Source organism: Amblyomma americanum, chromosome 7, assembly GCF_052857255.1.
Source record: "Amblyomma americanum isolate KBUSLIRL-KWMA chromosome 7, ASM5285725v1, whole genome shotgun sequence".
NCBI classification, from domain to species: Eukaryota; Metazoa; Arthropoda; class Arachnida; order Ixodida; family Ixodidae; genus Amblyomma; species Amblyomma americanum.
In genome coordinates, this window is record NC_135503.1 from 81,488,823 (window position 1) to 81,514,917 (window position 26,095).

Genomic DNA, 26,095 nt, shown 5'->3' on the forward strand with positions numbered 1-26,095 from the left:
CAGGTTTTGGTGTCCTTGAGAAATGACCGTTACCTTCGGGGCAAGATCTGGAGGACACTGACACAGTTTAAGATGAAAACGGACAAGGGATAAAAATAGCAGCGGTGCGCTCTATTGATTTCCAGAGAAGGCGTGCTACGCTGCAGCTCTCTGACAGATTTATAAGCCTAGGTTGAGTTTTCTCAACCAGCACTGTAATAGATCCTGAGCTGGGTCCCGAAAATCGACTACCTAAATACAGAACCTGTTACAAAGGCCGCTTGGCGAAAACATGTACGTGAAATTGTTTTCCAGCAGCGCAGGGGACAAAGGACGAGACAAGTGCACAGTCACGGCGCCGTGACTGTGCACTTGTCTCGTCGTGACGGTGCACATGTCTCGTCCTTTGTCCCCTGCGCTGCTGGAAAACAATGCCACACCAACTAGCCCAAGCTTCTACATGTTCGTGAAGAACGTATATCACAAACTTAAAGACTTCTATAGAGATAACAACTATCGAGTAGTCCAGAACGGAAGCTGAAATGAGCCTTTCTGTTAACCACTAGTGTATCGGTGGCCTTACCTCCACACTCTGGAAATAACTTCAACATTCCGTCTTCCTTCGAACAGCCCCTCAGAGTGTTCGGCGAGGATACGAAGTGTATTGACTCAACGACTTACAGCACTCCATAGGCTCGCCAGCTGAAATGAGAGCCAGGATCGAAGACGGCGTCGTCTACTCACCTTTTCCTGCTGCCGAGATACCTTGCTGCTCGTTCTACGAGGCTGCCAAGGAGGCGTTATTTAAAGACTCTGACAAGCTGGCGCTGGTAAGTGCCCATTGTGTCGTTTATTAAATGCGAAAACGCGTGTGATTAAAGCAAGGCACGAGGCAGCACAGTGTCACTTTTAAGCACGTAACCTGATGACTCGTTGCCTTATTGGTTCTTCTCAAAGCGCCAACGAGCCGTGTATCTCAGAAAATCAGTTCAACATTGTGCAGCCTTATGTATATTAACGGGCCGGATTGAGTCTTGAAAACTGTTAGAGTGCCATGAACCTTTAGTATGTTTATTACAATCTGTCAGTTTTCCTGTACTGCCGTATAAAAAAATGACCGCTGCTCAAAAGGGCAGAGCTATTTCCCAGATTTTGCATGCATTAGTAAAGGCAATCTCACTGCTCCTGACGTCTATTGCGGGTGCACCCGCGGTCACATAAATTGCATCGCGCAATTGTGGATAGTTACAGTTAGGACCAATACAACACGGAACACAATTTCCTTTGGCGTCGGATATTTTTTTTTATCCGGGAGCAGGCATTGTAGGCAGTAAAGTCTTCTCTGAATGCAGCTCCAAGATTGATCACATGCACCAGCAAGTGTGTAGGCCTCCACATCTCTTTAACATGTATTAAGGAGCCTAAATTAAATTTTAAAGGAAACACGTGTGAATAAGACGACGTGGATTAACCGAAGAATAAAGAAGAGGAAGAAGAAGCATTCGGTGAGGTGGAGAGAGATGATTGGTGGAGAAGAGAAGGCGACGACAAGGCTTACGTAGACTTACACCGAGGCTATAAAAGGGCGAGTGAGAGCTAGGCACAGGGGGGAAACAGCAGAGAAGCAGAGGTTCCGTCGGGTCAGGGACACTTTGGCTGGAAATGAGCGACGCCGGCTACTGCTCCGGTGAGCTCGTGTTCTGCGGCATCGCATCGTGGACTTCCTGCCGTGCCTGAGCCCGTTCCGGGGAGTCAACGGAGGACGCGACCACCTGCTAGGGCCAGGGGTATCTCCATTGCGGTTGCCACCCATTCGGGTGGTGTCCCCAACGCCAACAACACCGGCATCACCTCCACGGGCGCTTGGACCGGGAGCGTATACGACGCCGCCAGTGACGCCAGCCCAAGGACGCCGAACGCCGCCTCGACGCCGGCTACGGGATCCATACAACGCCGCAGCCGCACCGAGCCAACCGTGAGCACGAACGCCGACCACTAATAGTAGAACGCTAGTAGTAGACGCTGGTAGCAGTGAGCCCATGTCGTGTGTATTTATAGCCTTTGTGTTGTGTGTTAGTTTCGTTAGTTTTGTGTTCGAGTGTGTATGCCACGTAGGGTGTATTAAATGTGCGTCTGTGTGGGTACACCCGTCGCCTAGTCCATTCTTTCGGTCCGAGTGTTCTCCGGGGAGATCCATGACAAAGATAATTGGCGAGCCTGTGCCAGGATTAATTTCCTTTCTTCTTTTTGCTTCGTCTCGGATCGTTCCGATTTCTCGACGGCAGGAAGGATGGATTTGGCAAGAACGTTAGAACTGGCGCTAAAGCTAGGATTAAGCAAGGAAGAGGCGATGCATCTCTATGAGGAGGAGAGAAAGAGGCATAGAGAGGAAAGGGCGCAAGCCCGCGCAGACGCTCACGAGGCAGAAGAGCGAGAAGAGAAAAGAGCTCGCGAGGCAGAAGAACAGGAGAAAAGAAAGATAGAACGGGAGAAGGAGTTTATTTTGTGGAAACAGGCGCATGTCGCAGGAAGATATGATGAGATCACGGACAATGATCAGCGTTCCTTAGCGGGTACAGAATCTCTTAGACCGGCCACAGTTTGTCCAAGAAAGCTGATGGCTCCTTTCGATGACAAAAGAGGTGATTTGGATGCATATCTGCAACGATTCGAGCGGATAGCTTTGGGGCAAGGCTGGGAGCACAGTGAATGGGCCACGGCATTAAGCATGTGTTTAGTCGGAGAGGCGCTGAATGTGTTTGGAAGGATGCCTGCTGCTGATTCCATGGACTACGAGAAAGTCAAAAAGGCACTCCTCCAAAGATTCAGGCTTACGGCAGAGGGTTTCGTGAGAGATTTCGCACCGCGAAACCTGAGGATTCGGAAACCGCTAAGCAGTTTTCCTGCAGGCTATCCAACTATTTTGATAGGTGGCTTGATATGTCAAACACAGAACAGTGTTTTGAAGGTGTGCGTGACAAGATGGTCACAGAGCAATCTTTAGCATGTTGCAGCTCTAAGCTGGCGCTATTCCTGAAAGAAAGGAAGTTGTGTTCATTGTAAGAGTTCGCCGACACTGCAGACCAATTCCTCGAGGCTCAAAGGTTAAGAAATTTGAGTAAGGCAAAGGAGGAAACCCAAAAGATCCTAGAGACAGATGCGGCAAAACCAAGAGCTTATGGCGGTGCATCTAAGGCGCCATTAAGGTGTTTTCTCTGCGGCAAGGTGGGACACCGTGCAGCTGACTGTCGGACTAGTAGTGCTGCCCGAAAAACACAGGTTGTGTGTCAAGGTTGTAAGAGGAGGGATCATACTCTGGATGAGTGCCGATACAGAACGCAGGACCGAGCTGCATGCGTTGTCGACTCTAGGGTAGAACTTATCACGCCACCCGAAGTTCCGCAGCTGAAAGGAGAGCAAACGCCGCTGGAAAATGAGGCAGTGAATGGAACCCCCAAGTCGAAAGCAGCAATGCCAGTGGTGGTTGGGCAAATAGGGGACCGTCCTATATTGGTGGTTAGAGACAGCGGAGCCAACACAGTCTTGGTTCGGAGAAGCCTGGTGAAGGACGAGGATCTTACAGGGGAAGCGTCGGCCGTTACTCTTGTAAACAGCACTGTAAGGTACCTTCCTGAAGCCAGGATTATAGTGTCCACGCCATATTATACTGGGCAGGTAGTGGCAAAATGCGTAGACCAACCCATCTAAGATCTCATCTTGGGAAACATTACGAGTGCAAGAAGAGTCGAAGACCCCAATCCCGAGTGGAGGGTGCTCGACGTTGAAGAACATCCAAAGAAGGAAAGGCCTGCGACAGCTCAGACGGGTGCAGTCAATTTCACGTCGGCAGTGGAGACAAGAGCTCAAGCGACAGCACGAGCAACGCAGCCTCCGCTCTCTACTCCTGTTACGATGTGCCTGAGCGTAACACCGGGCGAATTTGCAATTAGACAAAAAGAAGACCCGAGCTTGAAGGCCTGCTTCGAAAGAGTCGGGGAAAAGGTTAAAAGAAAGAAGAGTCGTTTGTCATTTGAATATCAATTGGTAAATGGTCTTCTGCACAGGGAATGCATATTTAATTCAGGAAGGCGAGTCCAACAGCTGGTGTTACCGAGAGATATGTGAGAGACCGTGCTACGCTTAGGACATGACGCCATTATGGCCGGACACCAGGGTGTTCAAAAGACGGTGTCTAGGATCACCGAGGAGTTCTTTTGGCCGTGAGTTCAGAGTGACGTTAAGCGCTTTGTTCGCTCATGTGACGTGTGCCAGCGCACAGTTCCTAAGGAAAGAATTGGTCCTGTACCTGTGGGCAAGATGGCAGGCATTGACCTAGCATTTCAAAGGATGGCTATTGACATTGTGTGGGAGGGATAAGGTATTAATAAACCACAATTTTTTAATGACGACAGAAGATAGCGTTGGAGCTCACTTCATCAGTAAAGCCAACTGAACAGCTTGGATGTATCCTATTGTTGTTGCTGTTGTAATGTATCTCTAGGATTTATCTTGTTGTTGCTGACGTTGTTGTTGTTATGTGATTATTAAAGGGAGTATGCTGTGCTCATGAAAGTGTTCATTAAGGACTCTGTACGGACAACGGTAGCGGTGTGTCCGTGTTCTGAAAACGCAATTTGGTGTGCTGTGTTAGTGGCATGTGTTTGGTGTGTGCTGGACATCTGCGGTGTGGTGTGTGCTGGGTCCAGAATCGCCACAGAAGATGGTCGGTTGGCTGGATAACTTGAAGATGGGTATGACGTGAGCAGTTTTTCATGGAAAAAGTCTGGAGAGAGGGGGCCTTTGTCACATATATTAAGGAGCCTAAATTAAATTTTAAAGGAAACACCTGTGAAGAAGACGACGTGGATTAACCGAAGAATAAAAGAAGAGGAAGAAGAAGCATTCGGTGAGGTGGAGAGAGATGATTGGTGGAGAAGAGAAGACGACGACGACAAGGCAAGTACAAGGCAAGCAAGTGCCATATTACTTGAGGAGAAGAAGAAGAAGAAGAAGAAGAAGAAGAAGAAGTACAAAAGAGATTCTAAACCTACACTATGGTTCTTGATGAACTGAAACCAAGAGTCCTGAAGGCATGTAAAGGGGCGGCTGTGAAGAATCCGCGCCTTGTCATGTTGCCTTAGTTTCCCGTTCGTGAAAGCGCCGGTGCTTTGTGATGTTTCAAGTTACACCGAACGCACAAATAAGCTGGTTGCATGTCCTAGCTCGATGTTCGTTGCGTAGGAATCTGTTTATTAAAACGCAAGTTCTACACACGAAATGCAGACGGATGGCGCCGTGGCGGTGACGCGCGGAGAGCTCTTCGTGCGAATGCAACGTTACGGCGCGGGCTTCCAGAAGCATGGCGTCAAGCCAGGTGACCGGGTCTGCGTCGCAATCGGCAACAGCGTGGACAGTTTCTATGCCATGTGGGGCTGTGTCTTCACCGGAGCAAGCGTCGTGCTGGCCTCAATGTCATACATCGAACGTAAGTGGCCTGACTCCAGAACATATTTGTCAGATGTTTTTATTGCGCAATATATGCATTATAAGCGAAACCTAACTTACTCTTGTACGGTATCTCGTTGTCCTCAGAGTTATGAATACCAAAAAACAATAAAAATAATCATGGTCCAGCCTACGCCTACAGATGGACATAACCTGCGCAAGCGTATACCTGCGCTCTCCTCACCTGTGCTCACATTTTGTACAGCAAACACGTGCAAACGCTTTGCGTCTTGGTACGGGCCACTGCCCCTTACACAGCTTGCTCTGTAGCCATGGGCTTCAGTTCTCGCCGAACCCACAACACAGCCTTGACTCTCCTGGAGAGCGGAGGACCTCTGACCTGTGCACAAACGTACGTTTAACTGCTTTTAAAGAAGCGTAACGAGAAATCGCCCAGTTCCACATTCAGTGCTTATTTTTATGCAGTAGCGTATTCTAAGACTACGACTGATCAGCCTAGATGCTTTTATATTTTGTTCAGCATTGAAAAAAAATTTACTGGCTGGCCCTGTTTTCGTTTGTCAGCTTATATTCAGCATTATACAATTTGGCACTATATTCCTGTGTACTGTTTGAAGTGTTCACCGATGCGCTTTAATTCAGTGAGCACCCAGAAATCGCATGTGTATGTAGTAGTAGACTATGCCTAGCACGGCTTAGATTGGTTCTCGAGGTCTTCATTGCTCCTGCTCTCGCAGCCGCGCTGTCTTTTTTGTTTGGTAGTTAAGACAGAAGAGGCTTTTCAAAACAATGAGCTTGACTGCTCATCCTTTGATGTAGTCATGCAGGCTCACATTGTTTTACGTGAAGAGACTGTCTCCTTTCGAGTTTTTAGCGTCACAAGCGAATTCCGAAAGAAAGTTTGTTGCATGATTCGTCGAGCTTTTTTCTATAAATCTGTTTCGTTGTTAAAATTTTAGTTATTGCAATTTTTTACAGTATTTTTGTCACACCTGTGCAAAATTATTCTTTGGCCTTTCGACTTACAAGGTTAACAAGTTTAGTTTCTTGGGGCCAGCACAGATTACTATCATAAGGGAGAAGTGTGTCAGAGATTTAGGTCTTATGATATGGCACGGCTGCCGCTTCCCTTTTTAAACGCGAGATATTCTTCGCTCTTCGCGTTAACTAATTTCTCATGAGGTTTCTGCAGAGGTACGACATTTAACAGATGTGTAAGCAAGTTTTCGACTTCTTCAAACGCAAAGCCCCGTGCTAAATGCACTCTATACAAATAATGACGTTAAAACCTGCATGCAAGTTGTCGTAGGGCAGCGATGCGCTATATGAGAACTTATTTAGTGACGGTAAATAATGGCTTTTCCTTGGTGTTTCCAGGCGAATTACGCTATCGGTTTAACGACTGCGATACCAAACACATCATTACGGAGCCAGCTTATGCTGAGATCACCACTAAAGCAGCAGCGTCTCTGAAACTGAGGGTATGCTGAAGCAATCTAAAGTGTTATACTTAAGGTGCATATGATGATGTAAACATTTTTGCATAATTGTATACATTACACCACTGTGAGGATTTTCAGCTTTGCGTCGGTCAACTCATATTTTAGAGGGCTCAGGTATTGCTTTGTCGAGAACGAAGTTCTAGGCATTTTCCACAGAATTTTCTCTTGACTGCGCTACAGGTAGCGGGCCTGGAACATAGCAATCTAGGCTGCAAGTAATGAATTGGTGTCTGAAGGCGCGGAGCAATCGCGCTTCCATTAAGATCATGTAGAAGCTTATAAACTGATGTGGCCCAAGTGGAGGGTGCCGGTTACGACGCAGGAATTGCACGTGGTGTTGTGCGCACGAACTCCTCTTCTGATCCGTTGTGAGTGCTCTCCACGGTGTACTGGTGTTTATGCGGATACGTCGGCACCGGCGCCGACGGTCATGTGAGGTTCCATGAGCGCAAGTATCGTGTCACAACATGCACTTGTATCCGCCATGGTGTGAAAGCCGGAAATAGTGGAGATAGTGGAAATAATTCACTGTTTCGGCAGCTATCATTCTGTCGGCCAGCTGTGCCTGCAGCTAGCAGACATCTCAGCATAAACACTTGCCTGATTGATGACTGGTTTCATTCACTCAAAAATTGTCTTCTTAAGCTCTGTGTATTTTAACATATTAGTGGCGCACTTATATTTCGGGCTCCCTGATCTTACGAAGGGTGCTCTCTATTCTATTCCAATATCGTTTTATTCAATAACGACCAAAGTGAAACGGTATTAACTGTAGCAAACATTGCAGAAATCATATTTTAACAGATTGATGCGATCAATCAAAAATTTTTTTGAAGCCGATATCGAATTTAGTTTCTTTTCAATGCGGTCACCGGTGATAAATTAAGTTTTTCAGTATTTATTGGTGCTATCATTCTTGTTTTCTATGCATGAACTGATTGCGTAACAAATTCAGTGTAGATAGTTTCTACTGACCATTATGTCCAGTCGATGGTGTTTGCGAGCTAAATATATTTTCAGTATCATTTTTTTGAAGAAGTCTGAACATTCCAATGACGGTTAAAAGCATTTAATTAAAACATATTGGAAGCTCATCGAAATTTGCTCCGCAGATTTTAACCGACTGCCTCTGGTGCCGTCTACTGCATATTCATACAGAAAAGAACAGGCTGTGGAGTGCTCTTGATGTAGACTAAGAGCGACTTAAGGAGTAAAGAAAGGAAATGAATGCATGTTATGCAGCCAGTGACCAACTGACTGCTCTGCACATACGGTGGGTTTAATTTGAGCGAAATAGAGGAGAGAATGAAAGGCCTGTTCAGATTATAATATGAAGCACTGTAATCATTCTTGTTTTCATTCATTTGTGTCACATATGGTTGTGTATATATTTCTGTCCCATATGTGTCTAGTACGAACTCCTTTCTTCGCACCCCAACTGGTACTTGACATGATTGACCACATATGAGCTCTATAGCTTAGTATCAACTACCATCACGCCTCCTATGAAATACATAGCAGCTCGTCAGTGTTTTGTATGAACTTAAGCGTGTTTCGTTAAATGCGCGGAGAAGAATCCAACAGCCGACCAAGCAATGTGTAATAAAAAAAACTTGGGGCATCATTACGACATTAATAATGAATAGGAAATGCAAGAGCATTCAGGTGCTGTCTACAACACTGGGGTGCCTACAATGAGCGTCAATGGTCTTCTTGCCACTTTCCGGCCAAAACTCCCGTTTGAACCGGTTTAACTATCCTTGTAGGTACGCATGAGTCATCACATTCGAGGATGTTCAAGTACCATTTACTGTAATATCCTAAGAGAATATAATAAACCGACTCACTAATTCACTTTAAACAATTTTCTGGCGTATGCCTCCTTCGAATTTTTGCGTTGCGTTGGAATGTATTGAAGGTGCCTAGCGGCATCTAAGCTTTAAATGGGACGTACGCGGGTGGAAGCCCAGTTTATTAAATGACATATAAAAAACAATAAATACAAGTTACGTGTGAGGCTATGAAAGAGCATGAGATTTAGGCTTGTAGTTCACCATGTATGATGTTGTTCTCACTCTTCTGTCGTCTTCGCGCTGTTAAGTGAATCACTGCCAACGCTGTATTTGTTAAGCGCCAGTATAGCTCTGAGCATCTTATCTTTTCGGAACGTGATATTTGCTTTTAGCATAACATCACAATGTTTAATTATCACAAAGTACAAGAAACCATGTTTTATAGATTTTTATAGTAGATCTCTTAATATCAGGAACCATGCGCAAGAGCTAGAATTGAACTTAGATGTGGAAGATAACTTGCTTCCGCAAATTTTACTTAGAATGGCAGATTCTCTTTTATTCCTTGCGCAGGCATTCTTTGCAACCGGGCCCGTCGAAAGATTTGTGTCGGCGGCAGCGTTTCGGGACCTGGATGAAGCCGCCTTCCGAGAGGTTCCCATTCAGGACCCTCGGAATTGCGTGCTCTGCACCTGCTACACATCGGGCACAACAGGCCTTCCAAAGGGTGCCGTTATCACCCACTACAGCTTCCTGGCAAACTTGGCCACTGCAAGGTGCGCTTGTGGTCACTTCTGGATATTTTCGGATCATTAAAGCAATGCAGGTCGGAACGAATGTTGTTGATAAAAACTCCGCGGTGAAGCTGCAGTACCATCTGAAGTCTTAGCGGTATATGGCTGTCTTTAATTCACGCTCGTACATCAACTTCCTGGTGCAAGAGAACAGAAGAAATGGGAAACGAGCGGGTGAGCAATTTAAAGTTGCATAGAATTGGATAGACTTCAACAACAACAAGAAATTTCTCGAATGATCCACGTGTGTTAGTATGGCGGGACCCATTCACGGGCAGGTGCAAACTCTGAAGACAGTATGTTGACCTACACCACATGGAGTGAACCTGCCAGTACAATATCCATATAGCCGTTATGAGTCAGCCTACTTGGGAGGGCTGGGAGGCAGCCCTGTCTAGCTCAGACCTGGATGCCCAGTGGGCCGTGGTTTAGAGAGCACGGGCAGCAGTGGCGGCCAATGGCGTCCCGAAATGGGACTGCCACCCAGCACAACAACAATCTCCACCTCGCATTCTCTATTTAGTACAGTGCAGCAATAAATATTTTCTGGTCTGCCCTTCTCCAATGATTCTGGCTTAAGCGCTCGACCTAAACGAGTATATTGCCACCTGCTGTGGGGCCACTGCTACTTCCAGTCTGCCAGTGGTGATAGCTATATATTATTTGAAGTTTCCCTTAGGCAATTAGAATGAAAGCTGGGTCACCTTTGGTGCATTATACTTTGATTGCGCCGTTCACACTGTACGAGAAAAAAGTATACCCCTCCGAAGCATCCCCACCAAATCATTATTTCTTCTGGTTTCGCAGGCCCTGCTTGTGCTGGGAGGAAAGTGACGTGGTACTCGTAGCATCCTCTCTCTCGCACGCCTCGGGCTTCCTCTTTGTCACCACGGGCATCCTCCTGGGCGCTGCAGTCGTCATGGCACCCGCCGGCGTCAAATTCGAACGAGTCAGACAGTTGGTCAGCAAGTATAAGGTGTGAACGCTTTGTCCAGTTTTAAGCACTTGCTTTGACTTCGTGTGTATGCATTATTACTAAAGTTATAAGTTGTCTCATGTGTCAGACATTTCAATACATATAGATGTAGAAGTGGGTGGTGGTGTCAGAGGTATTTTTGACGTGATTATTAGAATATGCCGAGAATGGCATTGAAATTGAATTATTAGAGTTCGAAAGCTCTTTCAAATAAAGGAGGGATTGCAGGTGCGAGGTGGGATGCGCTGCGGGGCTTTACGAGCCTTACTGATGTCTTGTAGGATTAGAACTAAAGGCTGCTGTGATTGATTTGTTTAGTGATGACAGGTGAAATCTAAAGGAACAATATGACGAATTTAAATTGACCTTTATTGACAGATTACCGTGGTCCAGTGACAAGTACTATACATACATTGAAATTGGCGCTTCAATAAGGGAGAAAAGCTTGAAGGGCAGGTAACGAGGTTTTAGAATTCGACGAGTTTAAAGGTATATAATGTGTAAAGCTTGGAGATAACGCACGCGAATTATTTTTGTGCATTTGAAATGGTGGAGTAATCGTAGAATAAATCTGCATTGGTGGTCAGGCTTCTCTGCAGTGCGCAGCGATGGTCAGAGGCTGTAACGATGACGTCAGATGGGGCGGCGCTGGGTTTCCAGCTGATAAACGGTTGTTTGAAGGAAGTAAACCAACGCCGCCGACGGTGAAGCCCACGAAGCATTGTTTGGCGGTATTGGAAGGCTCCCTGCAGCTCGTGGGCAAAGGTAGCGGACGTCTGGAATTTCGGCAACAATGACGTGATAACGAGTTGCTCCGTACTTCTCTAACGTAGTGAGCTGAAGCCTGACTATCTCTTCTGTTTGAATCGGGAATTACGTCCCTATTTTTATGCTGGCGAAAAAATACTTGGCATGCTTTAGCTTGAAGGTTCATAGATTCGATTTCTTTAAGAAGCTCAAATTCTCAAAAAACCATTTCGTCTTCGCTTTAACGAATAATATTCAGGTATCGGCACTAAATGCCTTTACCGGAAGCGAACTACGGTGTGTCAACACGTGTTTTCCTAGTAGACAACACAAGTCTTACATCCAAAACGGTTATCGAACAGTACTTTTCGGCTATGAAGTCACTGGTCTGAATCAAGTGCCGAAAAAGTCAGAAGCGCATTTTTTTCCGCAGTCAATTTGTGCTTTGCAGCTGTACAGTCATCTGCATTGTGAGCAACAACCCATAAAACTGTATTTTCTCAAGAATAAAAAATAATGAAGGTACCTTGTGTGCCTGCTAAACGACCTAGGAAAGCGATTTTGCTTCACGCCCTAGGTGAAAGCCTTATGTGCGGCCTCACTACCGCTTTCCTGTATCAAACTGTATTTGAAGCGAAATTTAATGCCAAAGCATATATTTCAGCATACAACATACAACTTACTTGAAACCTCTTTTGCCATCTTGGTTTTGAAAAGATGCTGTGTATTCGGCATGATGTGATTTGCATACGTGTTTAACCTTTTGAGGCGGCGTTCGCAATTCCTCTTAGAAACATTATTTTTATGTCTATATAACTTAGGTAGGCGACCACAGTAATGAAAACCAGTCCAGCTTAGAACGTTAAGGACCGACGGCAATTGCTTTAGGCACTTGTACACAATTTCATCTAAAGTGTTGCGTTGGTGTATAATTGTGGCATCGAAACAAACGGACTTGTCAAGTGAGTGCTCGTTGGGTGAGAAAATGCATATTGTTATTTAATGAGATGCACATGACGCCAGAAGAGCGGAAAAAAAATTGTGATTACAGAGGGCAGAGCCTGACCACAATTTATGTCGGAAGGCGTGCCCCGAGGACATTGTTTTGAGAAATTCTTTTTGCATTCCTTTTGTAAGGCTCATAAAAAAGGACTCCATCAGGATGTCACAACCGCCGAATTCTAATGAAAGAAATAAATTGGTGCTTGCTGTATCACCTTCGCATAAAGAGGCGTCAAATTTCAGTCGACACATTTGTGCACAAACAGCATGAATATGCCCATTTTACATTACTAGAACGACCACATAAGACTTTTCTGGTCTTGATGTGGCCTTTCTTAGTAGTGTGAAATAAACACATTAAAGCACTGAAAGATATTTATAGCGACTTCACAGGTACCACAATCATCCATAAAGTCAGCAATAAAATTGCAACAAGGATGGTGTCACTCAGGGAGACACAGTCTCGCCTAATCTATTCAACGCCTGTTTACAGCAGGTGTTCAGAGGCTTGTACTGGGAACAGTTGGGGATAATAGCTAATGGAAAAAACCTCTGTAATCTGCGATTCGCTGGTGACATTGCCTTGCTAAGTCACTCAGGAGATGAACACCTAAATAGGTGTCTCTACCCGCCGGCACATACGAAACTTTCCCCGGAGGACTCTATCACCTAAGACGCATCCAAACACTCACTTTTCCCAATCCCCATCACCTACACCGCATTCACCCGATATTACACGCAGATACATGTCCTCGGTATGGCGAAATTTCCGCATTCGCGCTCATTACGTGGACATGCTCAGATAAACCGAACCACATAAAGCCGCACAACGTGGCGCTGGAGCAGTGGGAGGTGACGCTGGCCAGCGGCACCCTGGAAGATCACGAGGAGCTAGTTGCCATTGGCAAAGCATCGGTGGAAGCCACTGGAGTCTTGGACTGAAGACCCCACCCACAATCCACTCCGGTCTTTTTACAATTAAGTGTTTATTCTCTCAGGAGATGAACTGCAAAACATGATAAATGAGTCAGAACAGAAAGATGGGTCAGAAAAGTAAAATGCACAACAGCAAACTAGTATTAAACAGTCTGGCAAGAGAACAGCAGTTCATAAATAGTAGTGAACTGCTGAAAGTGGTTACGATATACGCCTACTTAAGGCAGGTATTGACCACTGATTCGGGCCGTGAGAGGGGAATAACCTGAAGAATGAGAATCGGGTGGAGCGCATATAGCAGGTTGTCTCAGATCATGAACGGCAGTTTACCAATATCCCTAAAGAGATAAATGCACAAATTCTGTATATTACCGGTGCCAACATAAGAGGCAGAAACATTTAGGCTAACCAAAAGTGCCACATTAAGTTAGGGATAACGCAGCGAGCTATGGAAAGAAGAATGATAGGTGTAACGTTAAGAGACTGCAAGCGCTGCAGAGCGGTTGAGGGAACGAACGCGGGTTAATGACATCTAGTCGAAATCAAGAGGATTGAACTTTCTTGGGCAGAGCATGTAATGCAAAGGCAAGATAACCGCTGGTGCTTAAGGGCAACTGAGTGGATTCCAAGAGAAGGCAACCGCAGCACGGAGCGGCAAAAAACCTTGAAAATCACCGCATTATAGACATATTGATATAGAGAAGCCGGTATCGTACTCTGGCAGTCTTTTACTTAAGTACTGCGTACAAGTGAACAGATTACAAAAACTTGATTTCCTAGAGCGCAAATAACAGAGAAAGATCAACAAAGTTGCGCAGCTGGGACAAGCAGACGCCCATGTGCCAGTAAATTTGCTCATAAAGAGTAGAAGGCACACCAAAATCCTGAAAAGAAAAACTTATTGAACAGACCCTGTTGTACGCTATTGAAATCCTTGCAACAATAAAAAAGCAGGGCAAGAGCAATCTAGTTATAGGTAAGAATAAAAATGAGGCTATCCGCGAAATCTCGCAGCAGGGTTCGAGTTCCTTAACACGGGCTGAAACTGCACTGACGAGGCGAAAAAATATGCAGCGGTAATCAAGAAAAATTGCCACCGTTAACATTACACGCTTCTCTAGTATTTTAGCTCCATATGGCAGAGCTGCTTTTGAAGGATAACTTTCAATGTTATTAAATGCACTTCATTTACGAAGATGTATATGTATCGCTGTTTTCAATTTTACACGAATATGTCCAATTGAAAATTATGAATTTCGCATTGCGAGAGAAACATTGTGAGTATAGCAGAATGTTCTGCGAAAGTCATTAATAGAGACTCTGTTCAAAATCATGAGAAATATTGCATTGTAAACTGAAAACAACAAATATTAGTTCCCGCTGAAAAATTTAATGCAGATATGCTGATTCCCTAATACTTCGTCGATGCGTATGCAAACCTACGTCTGCATTTCTATTCATATTAACGCGAAAAGTAGCCGTTATATTTCGCAGCAATGTTCTGCCTGCTGCTAGATAAATTACGAGGAAAGTAATTTATAAATCAAGCACATAATTGGGTGATTGTATGACTTCCACACTTTCGATAATGAGATTTGAGAACTCGTTATGAAGGCGTGAGAAAATGATCCTTCCCACCGAACGCCTTTCTATGCACAGTTCTGTATAATGACCTCCACATCGCTCGTTTTATTTTCGCTCGCATCTAACACAACCAGAGCAGATAATCGTGGAATGCCACTTTTATTATTCTTTAAATATTTTCTTGACTCCGCATGTTTAAAATCATTAGTGCTTTCGCAGTGGCATCATGAACTCTGCTGTTCGCTCATGGAACTGACCCAAGCAATTATTTAGCGGCAGGCTTCTACAAAGAACTCTGAAAAAAAAAGGACCCCATCAAATGTGTCAGTCATCAGTGTGTGGGGAGCGTAATGCTACATTAGCGGTAGTTGATCAGTACCCGGTACAATCAATAATAAGATATATTCATTTCATTGCAGGTGACCACTTTGTCGATTTTATATGGACACTTTGGCTTGCTCGGGGACGAAATGCACAGGACAGGCCACCATCTCCCTGGAGTCCGCCGCATCAACCTCTGCGGCAGCGCGTTCCCGCAGGCCGGCCGCAAGACCGTGCAAGCCATGTTCAGGGACCTTGAGTGGATAGTAGACATGTACGCCATGACCGAGTCCATGGCCGTCCTCTGTTCGACCTCAGTCTATGCACCCGCAGGGACGGACGTCGGCTTCCCCGCTCCGTGGTCGCAGATCAAGGTGGGCAGATATGATGTTATTTATTTGCAATCTACCCTTGGCAAATTGTAATTATAACGAACCGAAAACCATCAAACCAATGTAAGAATAACAGCGAATTTCGCGAACATAAGACCGACTGGATGCGACGATATATTGTTAATAATCAAATACATGCACCAACCAGACCATCAACAATTACAGATGATTCAAGTAAAAATTGGGATCAGATTAATTCTTCCTGGGAAGAAGAGTTAAATTCTTGATAAGAGAGGATATTGTACTGTATGTACATGGAACAAGACAAAGGTTTTCTGACGTCTTTCAGAGGCTTTCTTTCTGAAGCATTTTGCTACATTGCAATGAAAGCGTCCGAATGAATATTTTTAGCAGAATTATCTTGAAATTAATACTAACGAAAACGTGTCACAGGTCGTTGACGTGGTGACGAGGCAGAACCTAGGACCCAACCACACGGGTGAAATATGCTTTCGTGCACCCACCATGCTGAAGGAGTACTACAAAAGACCAAAGGAGACTGCCGAGATCTTTGACAACGAAGGCTGGTGCAAGTCAGGTGCGTTATGAATTTTCATAAGACGATGTTTAGCATCGCGGATGGTTGGATACCGGGTTGAGCGCTCCGGAAAATTTTTCAAATAGAAAAGGTTTATGGTTTATGGGGGTTTAACGCCCCAAAGCTACTGAGGCTATCAGGGACGCCGTTGTGAAGGACTTCGGTATTTTGGATCACCTGGGGTTCTTAAACGTGCACTGACATCACACAGCACACGGCCCACTAGAATTTAGCTTCCATCGAAATTCGACCGCTGCGGTCTGGATTGAACCCGCGTCTTTCGGGTTAGCAGCCAAGCGCAATAACCACTGAGCCACCCCGGCGGCTCGAATAGAAAAAGGCCCACCACATTGTTTGGGAGAAGATGGCGATGACAGATATAAACTGTGGGCCAAACTGACCTTCCATAGCTGTTTTAAAAGAAAACGAGCTGCAGAGCAGAGAGCCATTAAAATTTTCAGCGAGAAAGTGCGGCCACGTAAGCCCAAATATATACTGAATGATTTCATATATCGAATTATATTTAACTGCTGTCAGGTTTCATCGCGATCCACAATGTGGCGCTTCTGCGAGGACTGTTTACTTTAATGATACTAAACAATAAATAAAAAATGTGAATCTAGGAAATTTTCATGCGAGTAAATGACCTCGTAGCGGCGAAGTGCTAGAAAGAGGCGATCCCGTTTCTAGAGCTTATGCATTGACTTAACGCAGGTGACGCTGGATACTACGACGAAGATGGTCACCTCTTCATCGTCCAGCGGCTAAAGGAAATGATCAAGTGCATAGACAATGAGGTTAACCCCGCGGAGATTGAAGAGGTGATCCTCCAGGAGCACTGGGAGCAAATATCCGAAGTGGCCGTGGTGGGCCTGCCGCATCCGAAGTACGGACAGAGTCCGGCAGCTGCCGTGGTGCTCAGGGATCACAGCGGCAACAAATACGACCCTGCAAATCTCGCCAAAAGGATCAAGGCCACCATCGCAGGTTGGTGCGCAGGGGCGCTTCGGTTTTTGTGCGCCGATGCGAATTTGACGATTCTTACGACGTTACACCTCATTAAAGAGACACATTATTTATGTTACGGAAATTTTAGACATTGAACAAGCCGTTAACCACATTAGTCTAGGATGAGAGTAAGCTAGTGATATCTTCGCTGCCATGTGTTTCATTCTTATCATGGGCGCTACCGAGTGACCATCACTGTGAGAAGAGTGTGGGGGTATATCATCATCATCATCATCATCATCAGCCCTACTACACCCACTGCAGGGCAAAGGCCTCTCCCATGTCTCTCCAATTAACCCTATCCTTTGCCAGCTGCATCCACCCCTTGCCTGCAAACTTCTTAATCTCATCCGCCCATCTAACCTTCTGCCGCCCCCTGCTACGCTTACTTTCTCTTGGAACCCACTCCGTTACCCTTAAGGGGGTATATCAACCAATGACAAAAGGCGGCGAGAATTTAAATGAGGCATGATCGAGTCTGAAGGGTCATACAGCTGAAACAGCGAAGCACACAGAGTCCTTCTGCTTTAATAGACCTTCGCCAGGGTGTAGCAGTTTCATCTTTCGAGTCTTCAGTTCTCTATAGGTAAAGAGTAGGAGCAAACTGAAGGGCATGCAGGTTAACCACAGAGCTGATGAATGGCTTTCCTCCGCTGAAATAAAGAGATGAGGGAATGTAAAGGAAAAAAATAAAAGGGGTGAGGAGTAAAATAACCATGAGAAAAAGAGAGCGAAAACAAGACGACGGACGAAGACAGAACACACAGCACGAAGGCTACCATGGATCGATACCGACTCACCCAACTTTCCACCCGTGAGCAAAAATAAGAGTTAAGGAAGCGCTTTCTGGCTAGTCACAATACGTCACGGAAACGCGACGCCTTCAGCTATCGAAACAAAGCTTTGACGGCTTTGAGGGCCGTCGATTGCTATGGCATCTGCCCAAAAGTCTTGTTTTTTGTAAAAGGGCAAGGATCGAATTGGTACTCAGCACTGCACAGCTTGTGTCCTGCGGCACTACATAGAGCGTATTCGCATATTAGTCCCTTATCAGGCATTTTAAACATGTTGATTGCCTTCGCCTGCCACAGCTGAAGGCGCGACATTGATGAAGGCAGAGGGGGCACTCTTACGATAGAGGCGACGCGCGAAAGAACGCCGTGTGCTCTGCGGTGCTTGTACAGGTAGAAAACCGCAGGCAACAAAACTTAATCCAAGCGGCGCAATAAGATTAAGAAATACTCAACAAATAAAAACAAACCGCAGGAATTAAAGCGTTGTCTGAGCGAATAGTAACGTGCGAGCGTTAAAGAGCCCAGGTCGAAGTATAGCCAGCGTCGTCATCGGGGTCCGTTCACGGCGAGAGGAAAATCTACGAAATATCAGCACACAAGAAACCTAGGTGGCAGGTGGGTCACATAGGTCACGTGACCTTTTGGCGTCATCACACGCTGCCCACCTGACTGGGAGAAAACTGCCCATCGTGGCTGGTGGCAGTTCAGCCAATGATTGGTCAAGAGACATTGCGCAAGAAAAGCAATCTCGGTCTCGCAAAGCCCAGCGTCGGCAGCGCCTGCCATCGCAGGGAAGTTACGCGTCGTTTAACCGCTGCACAACTGCACCTTGAGCAGCACGAGGACTTCCAAGTACCGACAGATATCAAGTCGTGAATGGCCAATTCCGCAATACGGGTATTAAGCTGTTAGCGCCATCTCGTGTTAAGGCGGAAACAAACTGTCCTCTTGAATTTTATTTTTTAAATACTTCCGACGACTGTCGTGTTTCACAGCTTGAGAAAAAAACTTAGCATCTTTATCGCTCGATACCTGACAGGGTTTGCGAGCGAAAAGAAAAGCTCAATGCAGATGGTGAACAGTTCTGGTAGACTGTTGTGCGATTCTGAGGGATCCTGGCGTTTCGAGGAGAAGGGAGGCGTTCTGGGTAAAAAACCATAAAGCACAAAGAAAGGAGTGGATGTTGGACAGGCGGAGTAGGTCGAAGACTGTTTGAACGCCTCTCTTTTGAGCACTCTATGAAGAAATCGAGCTCTGAGCAGCAAAGACAGCCACCCTTAGAGAGCAGGGTGCGCTCTGTTTGGGAACAGAACCCACCAAAGGTGGTTCGCCGCCTAATTTGCAAATGGTATTTACAGACAACAATGGCGTACGGTTTTGGAAATAATTTTCCGCCTTTAGAAGTTGATACCGGTAGCAGTTCACTCTCGTGTGGAGTGTTTAGTGCCTGGGAATCGCGAAAACAAAAAAAAAATGTTTGAACACCCCGTTGTTCCCAGAACATGCCCTAAAAAGATAGTAGTTATGTTAGCGTTAAAGACAGCGAAAGCCACCGATGGTGAGAAGCACAAGGAATCGCAAGAATGGTTAATTAATTTTAACACCTCAAGTTACTGATACGGACTGCGTGACTTGTTTATAGTTACTTTGATAATGACTGGGTCATTATTCTAGCGGTAGCGTTAAGGCTCGTAGGAACTAGCGGGGAACTAAAGGGATGTCATAGCACTTACTGAGGTTATGAGCACAGATGAGGCGTATAGAGTATAAAGGGGCAGGCATGTACGGTGCTATCGTGAATTTGCGGAAAGACGAGAACTAGTTGTGCGATTCCTCGTCCATCAGGATATAGCACGCGCCATAAAGGAGTTTTATAGTATAAACGAGAGGGTGGCAGCTATCCTAATTAGGCTTAATAAGAGGTGCAAGCTGACGGTGGTGCAGGCCTACGCACCTACATGAAGCCATTAAAACCAGATCGTTGAAACCTTCTAAGAAGACGTGAAACCGGCAATGAACAAAGTATGATCACAGTATACTGTACTAATGGGTGACATCAATGCCAAGATAGGCAAGAAACAGGCGGAAGTCCAGGCGACAGGCGACTATGGCCTAGGCTTCAAGAATAACAGGTGTAATTAGCAGAGTTCACAGAGCGAAATAATTTACGCATCATGAATATCTTCTTCCTAAAAGGAGTGGACAGGGAGTGAAGCCCCAATAGTGAGACTAAAAAGAAATAGTCTTCATATTATGCGCTCACCCTGATATAGCTCAAGACGTGGAGGTCCTCGGAAAGGTTCATTATGGCGACCACAGAATGCTGAAGTCTCGAATTAGCTTTGACTTGAAGAGGGAACGGAAGAAGCAAGTGAAGTGGAAGTCCATTAACCAGTAAGAGGGAAAGTAGAGGAATTCAGGATATAACTGTAGAACAGATATTCAGCTCTAAATGAGCAAGGGAATCTTAATGTCCAAGCAATGAAAAGAGAATCTTACAGCTATCATTACGGAGTGCGCAGTAGAAGCAGGCGGTAGGATACCAACAAGCTATCTCAGGAGACGAAAATTCTGATGAAGAAACACCAAAGCAAAAAGCATCTAACCCTAAGGACAGAATAGGACAGGTAGAGCTATCAAGTTAATAAATAAGCTCAAGCTAGGCAGCATAAGGAAGTTTAATATGGAGAAAAACGAGCACGCTCTAAAACGGAGGTACCCTAAAAGCAGTGAAGAGAATACTAGGCACCGGTAAAAACCAGGTGTATGCGCTAAAAGACAAAGACTGAAACGCCATGAGAAATATATATACATATGGAAGTTAAAGTAGCCGAAGAGTTCTACACAGAACGTTACTAGGAGAGGCAGTAGAGCACTGCAAAACAGTAACAAAACAGGAATTGAAAAAAAAAGCTTTAGGAGCAATGCAAAGGGGGAAAGCAGCTGGTGAGGAACAGGTAACAGCAGGTCTGTTGAAGTATGAAGGGGAGATTGTGCTAGAAAAACTATCCACTCTGTATGAGCAATGCCTTATGGCCTGGAGCGTACCAGAAGCTTGGAAGAACAGTAAAATTATCTGGTCATAAGAAAAGAGACGTCAATGACTCGAAAAATCACAGACCGATAAGCCTACTGTTTGTTTTCTACAAGGTATTCACTAAGGTGATCGAAACTAGAATCAAAACAACCTTTAACTTCAATCAACCAGGTTATCACGCAGGCTTTTGTAAAGGATAAACCACAATAGACCATATTCACACCATAAGTCAGCTGGTAGAAAAATGCGCAGAATATAGGCAACCCCTGTATATAGCGTTCATCATTGCGTGAAAATATTTGATTTAGTGGAAACCTCAGGATTTATGCAGGCATTGCGGAATCGGAATGCAGAAAACTCTTACGTGAAAATATTGGGAGATATCTATAACGACCGCACAGCTAGTGTAGTACTTCATAGAATCAGGAATAAAATTCCAACAAAGAATTGTGTCAGGAAGGAAGACACGATCTCGCCATTGCTATTCATCTCCTGTATACAGGAGGTGTTCCGTGGACTGGATTGGGAAAAGTTGGGGATAAGAGTTAATGAATAATACCTAAATAAACTGCTATTCGCTGATGATACTGCCTCGCTACATCACTCAGGAGATGAGCTGTAAGGCATGATAAATGAGTTAGAGAGTAAGAGCTGAATGATGAGTCATAAATTTAACATCCACAAAACCAAAGTAATGTTCAACAGTCTCACAAGAACAGAACAGTTCGCAATTAGTAGCGAGGCGCTGAAAGTAATGAAAGAATGTGTCTACCTAGGGCAGGCCGTGACCGCTGAACCGGAGCATGAGAGGAAAATAACTAGAAGAATAAGAATGAAGTGGAGCGCATATGGTAGGTTCTCTTAGATCCTGAATGGTAAATTACCGGTGTCCCTCAAGACAAAGTATACAACACTTGTATCTTACCGGTTCTCACCTACGGGGCAGAAACATGGAGGCCAACGAAAAGGGTTCAGCTTATGTTAAGGACAACGCAGCGAGCTATGGAACGAAAACTGATAGGTATAATGTTAAGAGACCGCAAGTGGGCTGAGTGGGTGAGGAAGCAAACACGTGTTTATGACAGCCTAGTCGAAATTGACAGGAATAAATGGGCGCGTGTAGAGCATGTAATGCAAAAGCCAAGATAACCGCTGGTCCTCAAGAGTAACGGAGTGGATTCCAAGAGAAGGCAAGCGTAGGAAGAGGCGGTGGAGAGTTCGATGAGCTGAGGAAGGTAAGAAGGTTGCAGGAATACGGTGACCGCAGCTGGCAAAGGACAGGGTTGATTAGAGATACATGGGGGAGGCTTTTATCCTCCAGTGATCGTAAACAGGCTCATAATGCTGGCGCCTGCAGCGTGCGAGAAAATGCGGATTGGTCGAACAGGCCCTGATGTAACACGTGGAGCGGTGGTTTGAAATGTTAAAACAATAATACGAATTGTGAATATAAGGCCGTAAAACGTTATTATTACAAGTAAGAAAGTAAAATAAGTTAACGACACTGAAAACAACAATGAAGTGAGATGGGAACAGAACTGCGCCCTTTTTATGTCGAGTCACACAAGCCTACTCTATCCTATGGAGGCACGTTTGCTCGGCCTCGCTGGAGAGGCATTCCGAGTCGTGCAGCAGTGTCCATGTCTGTAAAGTGATTTGCAAGGAGGACCTCAGACTACTGAAGGGAGCCATCAACGTTATCGTGTAATACCCTTAAGGTGCACTTTAAATGTCCGACCGAAGTTTTCTTTCTCTTCATTCAGTTTAGCTTCGGACCCCATGTGTATCTGGAGTGTTTTGTTACGTTGAACGGAACAGTTAATTAGGCGGAAACCACGTTGCTGCATGAGCAGTATAGTGCTTTTGGGCTAAAAGCGGAGGTTCGTGTCCGTCTTTGATTATAGGTGCGCGTGCCTTTGAGCACGTGCGTGTGTTGTGTGAGAGCGCGTGTGCATGAAGAATGCTTAGTCGCCAAGCTCCTCCGTAGCACCCTTCGATGGGTCCACCTGGTGTAAAAATTCATCAGCGAGCTACGAGCCGCCGCCTCCTTCCTACCCACATATATTCGTCTTTGAGAAGGCCACCGCCCAAATAACACTGCACCCATTTCCATGCAGCAGTGGAATTAATTCGCGACATCCATTTCGTACCCAAACGACCTAAAAAATGTCGATGACAAAGAAATTGAAATGCAAAATCAGTACAGCCAAAGCATATTCGTCGCAACACATCGTATATTGGCCTCTGCGCTTTTTAGAGCCTAACGTATTTGTTTTTTCACCCTTATGTATCATTTTCACGACATTGATTCTCTGGCCTCACACAACTAATAAAAACAAGTATATCGAGAAGAATGCTATCTATGCTAAGATGTGTGCCCAGTATTCCCAAAGGCAGTTTCTTTAAAAGTGAATGAAAAAGTTGTTTGAAGACAAAAAGCTATTTATTTGTTCAAAGTATGTGATACGTTTGTCATTTTCCTTTCTGACAGATAACCTAGCCATGCACAAAAACCTACACGGAGGCGTCTTCTACTTCGACTCACTACCAAAGACAGAGTCTGGAAAACTCAGCCGTTCCGCAGTGGTGCAAGCATGCGCAGGGAGAAGTGCTTACTTAAATAAACTCTTCCAACAAACCTGACGCACTACAATTTTTCCTATGATTTGCTGTTCGACATTTGGAAATTGTCAGTTCTTAAGAGATATCGTTCAGTTCTACTGTTAATCTAATCGTTCTCATTTTTCTAGGCTTCTACGTTAAAGAGTTCTTCTCTAAGCGTCAGAAAAGAAGTTTTAGCGTCTAGCATTGGTTTCCCTGAAAACAATAAAAATGTGCACTCTCGGAGGGCAGCAACCAGACTTCGCGAATGCTCTGCAGATTCTCTAATTACTTCCTTACAGCCCTGGGTTGTTACCGTTAGAAGCGCGGGGGCATAGAGCATTGCATGTTTTCAAACACTATCGGTTCGTTGCGAATTTTTGCGTGTTCCCACCAAACACCAATGTCATATGGCCTGCATCCTTCTCTTATTTGAGGTGACGCAATGTGTGCGAAAGTTCGTGTTGTGCAATACCATTGCGTTACTTCTGATGATGCCGGCGTCCACCACAACGAAGCTCTAGAATTATTCAGGCTATCAGAAGCATCCGTTGCTAACCACACAAGTGATCTGTGCTCTTGGTCAGGTGCCAAGCCCCGGACCGGACAAAACCCAGCGTAGAGTGGCTGTTTGCTCGCCTGCAACGAAGCGGACGTCAAACTAGTTTGAAATTCAAAAGTTTGCAGCATCGTCTTACGGTTACATTTGTTAATGTGGGCCAATCGTGTATCTACTGGCATAGCATCCGCCGCGGAAGTGCAGTGGCTTTCTGTTAGCATAAGGTTGCGAAATTGAAACCCAATTGTGGTAGCCGCATTTCAGCTGGAAAAAATACAAAATTTCGCATACCACACATCACATTTATGCACAGCCTTGAACATTTCATTTCGCTGAAATGACGACCGCTCCATCCGAGTTTTCACTTAATTTTCCTTGCTCCTGCGTGCGATCTGTCTATATAGGTCGGCCAGAGATATCGAAAGGCCAGCTTCTTTTTAAAGCTTGCTTGTACCGATGTATTCAAAGTTGGTTATGAAGTGAGGCCCCTTGTATGTCTAATGTGGGTAGCCAAGGTGATCCCCAGTTGGGCGATTGTGGGGCTTGCAACACAGGCCCCAGTCAGCCCACCATGGGCTGCCCAGATACGCCTGAGTAGGTCCCGCTTAGGACCGATGCAGGTAGCCTATGTGAGGGTTCCCCCATTCGTCCTATATTTCTTAATGTCAGTAGCGTCCGAGCACTCCCATTGTTCCTATTTTTGTTAAATGTTGGCAGCTCCTGAGGTCGAACATTAGGTTCCAAGGCGTAAGCCTTTCTTGGCTTATGAGTGGCGTGTCGGAAGTTGTGGACGGAAGTTTGTGGGCGCAGGTGTTCCGCTCGAACGCTCAATCGCAAGTTTAATGGAAAATAAGCAAAATGTAGGAGTTTATCAAGCAGCAGTTAATAAGCAGCATATACGTATTGAAAAAACAAACAGAAATAGAGAAATAAAAACATAATTTAGAAATTACTAAAAATAAACAAAATTAAGGCTGCGCATAATACAAATTTATGAGTTGCAGAAGTGCATGCATAATAGGATGAAGCCACGTCGGTGGGTTGAGCCTCGCTGGAGCCAATGCTGCACCGCTTGCGGTAGTGAATCGGCTGTCCCATTTAGGTTTTCCGCTTTTTTTCTCTCATAGTGCCCACATTCACCCAATGGCCCCGACGAAGGATTGATGTGGGCATCTTGTGAGCACGCCCGCTTTCGAGCCCCGACACGGCTGATGTGAGATTTAAACGTTTTGTGTGTGCAGACCCAATTACGCTTAACGAGGTTTTTCCCGCAGATATGCCACATATATGTTCCATCTGTCCTCAAGTACCCTACGAGGGATGATTATGAGGAGAATATGTGGGCGCGCCCTTTTTCCAGCCCCATCACGGGCTATGTGTGACCTACGGCGGTGTTTTGTGGGCAGTCCCATTTGGGCTAACGGAGGTTTTTCAGCATAGAGCCTCGTTGACGTTCACTCTGCCCTCATGTAGTTTACAAAAGACTGATAAGGGCAGCAGTTGACAACGCCCGTTTCCCAGCCCCGCCAGTGCCTATGATTGACATACGGTGGTTTCGTGTGGGCAGTCACATTTGGGCTACCAGAGGTATTTAGAGCATAGCGACAACATTGATGTTTCATCTGCACTGCAGTACCCGACAGGGGACAGATGTGGGCTAGATGTAGGAATGTGGCAGGAGGTAGCCCAATCAACAACGATATGAGATCTGTGTAGAATTAACAAGGGCAAGCCCAACTTGGGTTAGCTTATTCTCTATAGGGGGCCAATGTAGGTTCTCTAGCGATTGCCCCAGCCACACTTACCCATGTGGCGCTCACTAGGGCCCACCATTGAGTGCTCTTTGGGCTTTTAACTGTTAGCAGTGCCTTGTCGGGTTGCAATTACGGAGACGGGGTGGATGAAAGAGCAACGCGAGGCTAGAGAAGAATTGGCAAATGCAACAGGTGTCAGCGTCACGTGCATCTCTCTCTTAGACCATGCTTCCTATATCGCAGATGCTGCACGAAAGAATAGCACATAAAAGTTGTCCTCCAGACAACAAAATGTATTCGATCGATGTGTGT

At 45.4% G+C, this 26,095-nt stretch overlaps 1 protein-coding gene across 1 annotated transcript; it reads left to right on the forward strand.

Annotated features, from left to right (window-relative positions):
- Nucleotides 1–612: 612 nt before the first annotated feature.
- On the forward strand, nt 613–23,512 carry LOC144097861 (uncharacterized). Its single transcript, XM_077630472.1, has 9 exons — nt 613–809; nt 5,263–5,464; nt 6,823–6,926; nt 9,314–9,516; nt 10,342–10,510; nt 15,199–15,474; nt 15,886–16,030; nt 16,745–17,017; nt 23,361–23,512. The coding sequence occupies exons 1-9, from the start codon at nt 687–689 to the stop codon at nt 23,510–23,512; spliced, it is 1,647 nt and encodes a 548-aa protein (XP_077486598.1). The 5' UTR covers nt 613–686.
- Nucleotides 23,513–26,095: the final 2,583 nt, after the last annotated feature.